Raw genomic sequence first — 12,065 nt, 5'->3', positions numbered from 1 at the left:
TTACGACTTGATAACTCATTCCTAATCTCAATCTTGGTTGTACTCAAGCTTAGAACACTTAAACGAACCCTTAACAGTGCTAAAAGACAACAGAAACGAGTTTAACATTGACTGAATTGGCTAATTGTACAAGATAGAAGTTCCGGGTTGTCACATCATACGAAGGAATTCGACAAATATTATAAAACCAAAGGGAAAGTTGAATCTGGACAACCCTCTGTTCATATGGTTGAAAATAAAGCCATGAACCCGAAACATAAAGGACATGGCAAACGTAAGCAGGAAGATGTCCCAAATAACTCCAACAAAAAGAAAAAAGGATTGGTTTGTTGGAGGTGAAACAAGATGGGGCATTACAAGTATGATTATCATGTGAACTTAAGCTAAAATAATAACAATAATGGTGCTGGAAACAGTGGAGCCAATGGAAGTGTGAACGGGTCTTCGGGCCAAGTTAAAGGAGGTCAGTTTTTGACTAACTTTGATAATTCTAATGAAAATTATGTTTATTATGTTTCACTTATTACTGAATCATTCAATGTACAGGATGACGATGTTGCTTGGTGGATCGACTCTGGGGCAACGAACCATGTATGCAAGGATAAACGACTGTTTGAAACATTAACGCCGCTTCATGATGAATCAATGCTGAAAATGAGAGACGATTATTTTATACCTATTTGTGGTGTCAGTGTTTTGAGTCTTGAATTACTTATAGAAATACTATTAGGCTTTTTGATGTTTTATTTGTTCCTAAGATTCGAAAGAATCTTGTTAGTTCTAGTTGTTTGAATTCTTATGGTTTTAAACAAGTTATAGAGTCGAATAAGTTCATCTTATCTCGAGCTGGACCGTTTATTGGTTTTGGATATTTATATAATAGAATGTTTCGTTTGAGTATTGTTGACAAATCATTACCTGTTCAAAATTCTGCATGTGTATCTTCTACTTCTAATTTTGATAAATCTATTCTTTGGCATGTAATATTAGGTCATGTCAGTTTTAGAAGGATGCATGAGATGTCAAAAGATGGATTAATTCCAGCATTTGACATTACTTCTGATAAATGTAAAACATGCATGCTTACAAAAGTGACAAAACATCCATTTCCTAGTATCACTAGAAATTTGGCTATTTTGGAACTTGTACACAGTGACCTGTGTGATTTTCACTCCACTACTTCCTTGGGAAATAAAAAGTATGTAGTCACCTTCATTGATGAATGCCCTCAGTTTTTCTATGTGTATTTGTTACATTTTAAGGATGAAGCCTTAGATAAATTCAAAATATAGAAAAACGAGGTGGAATTACAATTGGGCAATCCGGTTAAGTGTCTTTGGACTGATAGGGGAGGTGAATATATGGATCCCATATACTTCCAATCAGTGGTTATCATTCGTGAGACCACGGCACCTTATTCGCCCCAAGATAATGGAATTGATGAACACAAAAATCGAGTTTTAAAGGAAATGGTAAACTCGATGCTGTCATACTCGGGATTGAGTAATGGATTATGGGGAGAGGCCATGTTAACGGACTGCTATTTATTAAATATGGTTCCAAATAAAAAGAACAAATCTGTCCCATATGAACTTTTGTTTAAGAAAAAGCTGAATTTAAGCTATTTTCGGGTTTGGGGATGTCGGGGAGTTGTAAAACAAACTGAGCCTAAAGGACAAATTTGGGAGAACATGGAATAGATTGTATATTTATTGGATATTTTGAACATTCCAAGGCATATTGGTTCTATGTAATTGAATCTAATGATTCAGCATCGGTTAACACCGTTATCGAGTCACGATATGCAATTTTTGATGTGATGCGCTTTTTATCTATTTAAAGGCCTAAGGATCTGACTTTTGGCACTAATGAAGTGAAAAATCCAGAAGTTCAGATGGTGTTACTGAACTAGAAACACAAGAGCTACGAAAAAGCAAAAGATGCCAAATTCCGAAAAATTTCGGTTCCGACTTCCAAATGTACTTGGTGGAAGGAACAAGGGATGAGGAGGGTATTCAATACTCTTATTGTTATAGTTTTGAGGATGATCCAAATACATGTCAAGAGGCCATTCAGTCTCGAGATGTAATATTTTGGAAGGAAGCAATTGATGATGAAATGTCATCAATTCTTGAAAATAACACTTGGGTGTTAACTGATTTGCCTCAAGGTTCTAAACCACCTGGTTGCAAATGGATTTTCAAAAAGTAAATGAATTTTAATGAGACTATTGAAAAGTTCAAAGCCCAGTTAGTCAGTCAAGGTTTTAGACAAAAACTCAATGTTGACTATTTTGATACGTATGCTCCGGTTGCGCGTATTACTACTATTAGATTGTTGATTGCCTTGGAAAGTATCCACAATCTAGTCATTCATCAAATTGATGTGAAAACAACCTTTTTGAATGGTGAACTTGACGAGGAAGTTTACATGAAACAACCAGAAGGTTTCATTATGCCCGGTAAAGAGCATATGGTTTGTAAACTTGTCAAATCTTTGCACGGGCTGAAACAAGCGCCTAAATAATGGCATCAAATCTTTGAAAAATGTGTTTATAGTAGATTTGATGATGCTACTAGTGCCGGAGTGATCATTTGCTTATATGTAGATGACAAGCTGATTTTCGGTACCGACCAAAATCAAGTGGATGAAACAAAGAAATTGTTATCATCTAAGTTTTCCATGAAAGATTTGGGAGAGGCTGATATAATTCTTGGAATAAGAATTAAAAGGATGAAGAAAGGCCTGGTAATGACTCGAAGTCATTATATTGAGAAAATTCTCAAGCGATTTAATTTTACCGTTTGTTCTCCTGTGAACACTCCTATAGATCCAAGTGTGAAATTGATGGACAATGCATGAACTACTATTTCACAATTGGATTACTCTAAAGACATTGGTAGTTTGATGTATGCAATAACAAGTACCAAGCCATATATTGCTTTCGTTATAGGAAAATTGAGCAGGTACACTAAAAATCCTAATGCTCAACATTGGCAAGCAGTGAATAGAGTGTTTAAGTATCTCAAGGGAACCATGGATTATGGATTGAGTTACTTGGTATATCATTCGGGTTTGGAAGGAAATTCTAATGCAAGTTGGATAACCAACCTGGAGGATCATTCCTGAACGACTGGTTGGGTATTCTTGCTTGGGGGAGGTGCCATTTCCTGGGCTTCCAAGAAGCAAACTTGCATTACAAACTCAACAATGGAATATGAGTTTGTTGCATTAGATTATGTTGGTAAAGAGGCTGAATGGTTTAGCAGCTTAGTATACGATATTCCTTTGTGGTTTAAACCGATAACACCTATTTCTATCCGTTGTGAAAACGTTGCCACTTTGGGTAAGGCCTATACTCAAGTGTGCAATGACAAGTGTTGACACTTAGGTGTCCGACATAGTATAGTTAGAGAACTAATCATGAATGGTGTAATTTAAATTGAGTTTGTGAAATCGCAACGTAACTTGGCAGATCATTTGACTAAGGGTTTGTCAAGAGACTTAGTGCACAAGTCTGTGATTGGGATGAGATTAAAGTCCATCTAAATTCTGTAATGGCGAGACACCCAATTCCTTCATAATATGACATTAGGAGCTGAATTCAATGTGGAAAGCTCACACTTATAGATTGGAACACATGAAGTATACATCCTAGGTAATGTGTTCGGTTATGCAGTTGACCAAGTTGAAGTTTAAGTTCTTAATAATTCCTTTGATTAAATGTATGTGCAGATACATGGAAAGGAGTTACCTCCGTGATTGTTAAATGTAGCTGCATTTCAAGAGGTTGTGGACTTGGCCTTGATACGATCATGAGAGGATTAGGACACGCGGCTTAATAATAGTGTCAAGTTGTATTTTGCTAGAAATTTCAATAAACTAGTATGTATTTTACTTTCTGGTATTCAAATAGGTTGATGGGTTCAATTCTTAGAAAACCCTGATTATCAAATATTTGTAAGAGTATGATACTAAGTGGAAACTCAAACTTTGCGACTTTTTCATTATGTACCGGTTTGGTTTTGTTTTGATAATGTTATGTTTGTTCAAGGGTTACACTAAAATGGGGGAGGATTGTTGGTGATTTTAGTGTCACCATGACATTTTGTGTAATTGGAACTAAATGTGAGCTAAGGGGCTTATCGTTTGTACTCTATATTATATGTTTGGTGAATGTGGAGTGCATGCATATATAAGATCGAATTATAAGCCGATACGACAGAAACACGGGGTTTGGGGGCAGCACCCCAAAAAGATCTTCGGAAATTTGAATTAGTTACATTATGGAAAAACCAAATTCTAATGGGTTGTTATGGTAAAATTGATAAATTTTATCAATTTTGGTAACCACTGATTATGCCATTAACTTCGTGATTCTGCTAACTAATTTAGAAGATGTGTAATTATGGTAAAATTGACCAATCTCATCAGTTTTGGTAACCATTGATTTCCTTATTAATTTCGGAGTTGTTTCCTCATTAATTTGGATACCCTTGATTCGCTTCCTCATTAATTTGGATACCCTTGATTTGTTTCCAAAGAATCCGATGACGGCCAACCCTAATATTGAAACCCTACATTTCATTTACTATATAAACAACTCTTCTCTTTGAAGGGGAGATGACTCTTTTAGCTCTCGTTCCTTCATACAAACTCAGAATCTTCTAGCAATTTGGATTACATTTTCTATGCCTAAATTCATAATTTTCCCCTTGGGATTATCCTAGGTTGAGTTTCTTGTAACCTGGACATAGCGTAGAAATATAAGTTTGGAAAGTGATTACACGATCCAAGGGGTATCCAGATCTCCACTATAAACCCTACCCAATTTCTAACACCATTGATTCCTATGAAGATAGGAAAGTTGTATTTCTCATAAGCTCACCTATATGTTTACCATATGGTTTCTGTATAATCCCTTGATCAGTAGTGTAATTGTCCTCATCTACTGTCATTCCCAAAAGAAGAAACAAAATATGAGAAATTCTTTAAAGGCAGTTAGGCACCAAAGTTCTGTTCCTGTTAATTTGAGCAATAGTGTCATCCACATCTACAAAACACGATCAAAGTTCACAAAGATAATATAAGAATCAACTCTGTGCTAAATTTAACCTTGAAAACAAAGAGGGAAAACTTTAAAGGGGCCAAGATTAGCGACTTACTTAACCAATGTATGGTTATCTTGGAGTGGATTTGGATACTCCTGCCACAAATAATACACAAAAATATTAATAAGATACATTCCATCTAACAGAAACATAAATTTTTTGATGGATTAAAAAAACAAATTATCAAAAACAAAGAACTAAAAAAGGAAAGTAAGATCGTCTAAAGCCCTGCAGGCAATGTGTGGGGGTGGGGGGCTGCAGATGTTGCAACTATAGAAGCTACCTTTCTACTTCTCGTACTGCATATGCCATTCTTGGATCTCGGGTAGAGTGTCAAGTACCTACACCAATACCACAAAATATAACTTAGAAATGATTCAAAAATACACGCCTTGGGTGCACTAAAAATTAGAATGAACTTAAACCAGGGTGCTAACATCTCCTTGAATTTTTTTGGTAGCACCGCCTTGTACTTTGTGATTGCGTGGGAGCTTGAACCGTCATTCTCTTTGATCATATATAAGGAAAGCTTGATATCAGATAAACTTGCAAGTCATTAAACCTAGTCCTAATAATTAGTGTGAACAATCACATGATTCAAAACGATCATCTGCTTAAAACTGATTACTGTTATGAACTACAAGAACACTTTTTTACTAAACCTTTTAATAGAAACAATATGATGATCATTTTGACTATCAAAGAGTTTGATTATACTTTGTAAACACTTGTAAGTTGTGACACCTGTTTCTCATTGCGGGTATTATGACAAGAGATGTAATTTTTTGATAGTACAAGTGAAATACTACATAACGTATTGCCAATTGCTAACGAGAATGGTGTTGGTGAATTATTGAAAATACTCAAAGTATTAAAAAGAGTAAAACAATTTGTGAACGGCATGCATAGGCAAAGGGTTACGCGACACATGAGGTAGTACGATGATGTAAATAAAAGTGATGACGAGGGACACGACATGTCCACAGACAAAACGCTATGCGTTCTTTGCAGACAGAAAAAAAATATAAACACAGAGGATTAATCAAACCCTCATTTTATTTTCCTACTCTTTCCTAAAGTCAAAGCCACGAACAAACTCGATTTTGAAGGAGGATTAAGGGGAGATTAAAGGAAGTCTTCAAGAGTGAGATCGTTCCTTAATTAAGAATAAACCTTCAATTTCCTTGCTAAAATCCACTTACAAGAGTTTAGTTAAAATTTTCGTCTATGAACCATAACCATGATAATCGAGTATGCTATGGATTTTCATGAAAAATGATGGATAAAAGTGTAAACAACGTGTTTATGAGCTTGACTGTGTGTTATTTCATAACTTATATATACAAGTTAATGAGCTTGAGTGTGTAAATTCATAACTGAGATGTACAAGTTAATGAGCTTGATTGTGTGTTAATTCATAACTAAGATATGTAACAAAGTATTGCTATAGAACTTAATGAGTTGGTGTAATTAAGATTCATAGTTAAATCTTATTTATGAGTTGTTTAAGGAAATATTATATATATATATATATATATATATATATATAAGTGATGGCCAGTTCAAATGGCTTGATGCATTGGGTTTACATCCGCATGTGGGTTTGAGGTCGGGGTTCCAAACCCGGTAAAGCACAATTTGTGCGCCTCCTGCAAATATGCCCCATGTGTGGGGGAATTTTCCCTAGAAATCCCCTTGGGGCTGGGTTTGCCCGCTTTGCGGAGTTCGAACTCGGGGTCTACTCTGAAATATTGGGTAGAGGCTTCCTTTGAATCATTTGCCGTTTCAATATATATATATATATATATACATATATATATATATATATATATATATATATATATATATATATATATATATATATATATATATATATATATATATATAAATGGTTGTTATCGATAGTTATTTATCATGGCACGATGTAGAGAGAGACAGAGTGGCGAGTCACATAACGAGTTCCTTGTGACAATACCCAACGAGAATAGAAACCCATATAAAAAATACCTTGTGGTAATATCCATTCCGACAATTGAAAATCATGGCCAATAGGCACTATAAGTTGATAATGATTGAATGCTATAGTTGGATATGTTTATATCGAGTGAGGCGAGACATAACGAGTTTTGTGACGACAATCAACGAATTTTGTGAGCCTCACAACGAGTTCCTTGATTGCAATATTCAAAGGTGTAAAAGAGTTTAATGCCATTATGAAGTTAAGGTTTTGAGTTATACGAGTGATAGTGAACTAGAATTTGAGGAGTATTAAAGATCACATAACACGTACTTGGAGACGAATTAAATGGCGGCTTAAGTAACCATAAAACCATTGTTATTATTATTGAGCCTAATGATAGTTTGAGTAGTTTTAAATCCAGTGCTATTATTATTAAAGAAAATGGTAGTTTAGTCGTAAATCCATTGTTGAGTCTAATGGTGGCTTGAGTAGTCGTAAACCATGTTTAGTTGTTGTACAGTTCTAACATTAGAGTTGTGAACTGTAATTGATGAATGTATTTTGATTTGTTACACATAGGGTGGTTGGTGTATTTATGTGGTTATACACTACATGAGTATGTAAACGAAGATGTGTAAAATGATATTAGTTGTTACATAATCCTACCATCTCCAATCTTTAAATTGTTAGCATTTCTAAGATTTAAACACAAATCTCATAGAAAATGCAAATCAAGAAAATAGTGTGAAACCTCATCCATGTTCAACCCTATTATGGGAAATATTGGGAGAATTTCTTTCATCTCCTTCATACTCTACTTCACAAACAAACCCAAGATCTAGGGAAAAAACATATCATGAATAATATATGAAACAAAATGATACTTGAGTTAGTGGGTGATTTATTGTTGATTGTTTATGCAATGTGGGTTCTTTCTCACTGGGAAGATAAGAAACTCAACCATCAATCTTTATAAGTTCTTGTTATCAAAGTCAAAGAGAAATTTATGAAATTAAAACATTAAATAAAAATATTAGTGAAATGAAAAAATTTCTGAAGAAAATAAAAGATTAGCGAGAAGAACTAACCTCCAGCCATGGATTTTCATCTATTATCATCTTCCAGTTGGGGTTTCACGGTGAATGCGTAGGTTGAGTGATCCAGATCCACCGTCACGGTTTCACAGTGAATAAATAGGTCGGTGGGTGGGTGCAATGCTGGCCGAGATGAAGTGTGGTCAGGGCGTGGCTGTGGTGAGGTATTGTGATGGTGAACGTTATTGCTGAAGTCTAGGGTTTGAAGGTCTAGTGGAAAAGATCCTCCACTTGAAAGAGGCTGGAGGGAGAAGGGTTTGAAGCAAATGGTTTCCGAGACATCTGTGGTTTGAGAAAGAAAGCTGAAGTGTAAATGAATTACAAAAAATGGGTTTTAGTGGATTGTAAAAGAAGTTTGATCTGTGTGAATTATTTAGGAGAGTAAAATGAGCTATAACGGGTTGTACATAATTTCTAAAAAACTGTTCATGTTAAACACAATTCTAATTGGTCGTAAGCATTTCACAGGGACCACCACCAACATAATCCCCACCGTTTAATATATATTCGACGATCCAAATTTTGTTTCCTTAAATTTCAAGGTAGTTGTCTTCAATTGACACAAATAGAGACAGAGACAAACATAGACAGACAGACACAGACATAGAGACACGCACGGATGCGCACGCGCGCACACACACACACACACACACACACACACACACACACACATATATATATATATATATATATATATATATATATACGGGTGGAAATATATTCTTTCAGAAATTAGTTTATAAAGGCTATTAGTTTTTTTTGAGAGTTGGGAAATATATCAACGGATTTCATTTACTATTGAGATTTATATTTTTATACCGATTTGTGTTGTTGTTATATTTCTTTGGATTAAGTAGAGACCAGTAACTTCAAATCCCTAACAACTACCTAGCCTCAACATCAATAAGCTAAACAACACCAAGAATTAGATATACAATTGACTCGTAACGCTAAACCTAATACTAAAGTTCATAACACATGAAAACCACCTCAAGCCAACATGATTTAGGAGTAATAATATTTTTCATACTAAAACTTTAATTAACCTTTTTAGATTATATAATTAATTAGTGGCGTTCCAAATTACCCAAATCTGTAAATTTAGTTGGAAAACTATTTGAATTTTCTAATATGCATAGTTTGATTCTGTTCGTTTTTGACTAAATCGGAAACCAAACTAAAAAACTTACGTTTTTTCATTTTTTGTAAGAACTAAATTGTCGTTTTCTAGGTTTTTAATTATTTTGTTTTTGGGTTTTTTTATATGTGGTATCTGATAGGTTTTGAGCAAAAGAACATCCTATGTGCACATGCAAAACCCTAAAGCTTTGAATCCAGGTTTCTCTATTGTACATGCAAATTTATCCAAAGCTTGCAAACCCTAATCTAGCATACTATGAAAAACGAGATCTATAATAAAACAAGTTTAGATGATACCTTTCAATAGTTGCAAGAATCTTCAATCTTCAAGAGCTTAGTATCACAAGTATAATACCACTAATGGCTTACAAACACCAAAGCAAGAAGATGATCTAGAAGAGAGGGAGGAGGAGGCACAATTTCGGCTATAGTAACTCTATGGTTTATCAAGTGGCCGAAATCTGTAGCCCTAGGGGTTCCTTAACAGCTGAGCTGCTAGGGTTTCAGTCAAAACCCTAATTGGATAACTTAGGCGCTAAGCAGCTTCAGGAAACCTTCTAGAATAAGGCCCCTTGGACAAAATTAGAGTGGGCTTCCACTCCAGATTTCGTCCCCTTTATTTCCAAAAGGATTCACAGCCCAAAATCAGTTATCTTATAATTGACAGTTCCAGTCCCCCTTATTTAATTAATCTCTTTCAGCCACATAATTAATTCTCAAATAATTCTTGACCAATATTAATTAAACTATATGATTTCTCTTTTAATATATTATTCATATAATATATTAATAAACCATAATAAACTCTCTCTCTCTCTCTCTCTCTCTCCATAAATCATCCTGTCCAGTTGCTTCGGTGAAGGCAACCCAAAAGGACCATGCACAACCGGGTCAAGTACATACCAAATATAGTTACGGGCTTAGACACTAATCCAACAGTCTCCCACTTGGATAAGTCTAGTAACTATAAATGCAGGTACGACTTTAGGATCCGATTAGCAATCGTAGCTCTCAAAGACGTTGTCGAACTCTGATCTTATCAGTAACCTGTCCTTTAGATAAGGGATCCTATAATCCTCCGTTCTAGATATCGTGCAGACAAATACATTGAACATAGTCATACTTATTGTCCGGCAGTTTGTTTCTCGATCTCTGATTTGTATGACATAGAACTTAATGTTGGGTTTTGAGCATTCTAACACTCCTAAGTGTACATGCAACCCTAAATACCTTGGATCTATGTTTTCTCTATTATACATGCAAATATGATTATCCAAGGTATTATCCTAACTAGCATACCAAAACATTGATACTAGGATACTAAAATAGATAGAATACATACCTTGTTGTTGTTGCTTGACTCCATGAAGCTTGAGAGCCTAGTGCCCCAAGTGTGACACCTCAAATGGTTCACACAACATCATGAACTCTTGGAATAACCATGAGAAGAAGACATACATGTTCAAATTGGCTAGCCCTCAAAATATGTATCACTAGTGCCAATTTCTTGAACTAAAGGGGTTCTTATATAGTGTGGCTATTAGGGTTACACCATGTAACTCATGACTTTACCCATTCCTTATGCTCCATGGGTTTTAACCTCCATGGAGTACCCATGGATCACCACATGGGTTAAACCCAACATAAAGGAATCTTGGATCATAAGCCCACATATATAAGAATGAATGATTTACACAATCAATCCCCATATATTTAATTAGTCTCTTTTTGATCACTAAATTAAGTCCAAATTAATTCTTGATCAATACTAATTAAATAACATGATTTCATATTAATATATTAGAACTTATAATATATTAATATGTCACAAAATGTCTTTTCCTCATAAACGGTCTATCCAAATGTTCCGATGCCATGCAACCCAAATGGACCATGCCGAGTGGGGTCAAGTACATACCAATTATAGTTATGGACTTAGACACTAATCCAACAGTCTCCCACTTGGATAAGTCTAAAACTATTATTGCGTATGACTTCAGGAACCAACTGGCAATCGTAGCTCTCAAAAGCCGCTGTCGAACTCTGACCTTGTAGATGAACTCTGACCTTTGTCAATGACTTGTCCATTAGATAAGGGATCATATATTCCTCCATTCTAGATATCATATGGACTGAGACATGGATTATAATCATTCTCTCTGTCCATTTGTTGTTTCCCGATTTCCGATTTATGACGACTGACTAATTGAACAAATCAAATCAGTCCTGGCTCGGCCGAGCACTTCCATTTGTCATCATCAAATCATCGAGGGGCCCACAGATATCGCTTTTATCCCGAAGGTAAACGGAATGGATAAACTTCGACTCATATGGCTTGTTCTACTACTTGTTGAATCATACACAAAGGCACGTTTTATAACACGGAGTTACCGAATGCGTTTTCGTGCAATCAATGTACAACCAACTCATAGTAACAACTCATATCTCTAGGTTTGAAGAATATAAGATATTATCGTCTCATGATCACTCATGATAAAATCCATGAAGTGATTCCAATGAGCGCGGGTTGAATCCAATACTCAGAACTTATGAGCACTCATGAGTGTTGTAGCCCCTTGTCCAACATCTTAGACCTCTACAAGCCAACCCATGATAGTCTTGATTCATATCTACTTCCAACATATGACCGACTGTGGATAGTTTGAATAACTTAGTCAATCAGGAAGAACGACCTAGTTATTCTGGAAGTCAAAACATGCAAAATGCAACACAATAATAATAGAATCTAATATGGTATCA

The 12,065-nt window shown here is 35.3% G+C and overlaps 1 protein-coding gene across 1 annotated transcript; it reads left to right on the top strand.

The window, feature by feature from the left end:
- Nucleotides 1-265: 265 nt before the first annotated feature.
- LOC145163392 (uncharacterized) lies at nt 266-3,762 on the top strand. Its single transcript, XM_079082235.1, has 6 exons — nt 266-324; nt 417-687; nt 759-1,198; nt 1,887-2,207; nt 2,562-2,748; nt 3,736-3,762. The coding sequence occupies exons 1-6, from the start codon at nt 266-268 to the stop codon at nt 3,760-3,762; spliced, it is 1,305 nt and encodes a 434-aa protein (XP_078938361.1).
- The last annotated feature ends 8,303 nt before the right edge of the window (nt 3,763-12,065 follow it).

Source organism: Lactuca virosa, chromosome 3, assembly GCF_052849685.1.
Source record: "Lactuca virosa cultivar CGN04683 chromosome 3, Lactuca_virosa_CGN04683_v6, whole genome shotgun sequence".
NCBI classification, from domain to species: Eukaryota; Viridiplantae; Streptophyta; class Magnoliopsida; order Asterales; family Asteraceae; genus Lactuca; species Lactuca virosa.
The sequence above is the reverse complement of the archived record's forward strand: the minus strand, read 5'-3'. Positions and strand labels throughout refer to the sequence as shown.

What these genes read in the sequence shown, in the direction of transcription:
- LOC145163392 (XM_079082235.1), top strand. Translation starts at nt 266, where the DNA reads ATGGCAAACGTAAGCAGGAAGATGTCCCAAATAACTCCAACAAAAAGA. An exon ending in ATTTTATACCTATTTGTGGT is followed by an intron (nt 688 to 758) that starts GTCAGTGTTTTG and finishes TTTGTTCCTAAG; the next exon opens with ATTCGAAAGAATCTTGTTAG. An exon ending in ACTTCCTTGGGAAATAAAAA is followed by an intron (nt 1,199 to 1,886) that starts GTATGTAGTCAC and finishes TGAAAAATCCAG; the next exon opens with AAGTTCAGATGGTGTTACTG.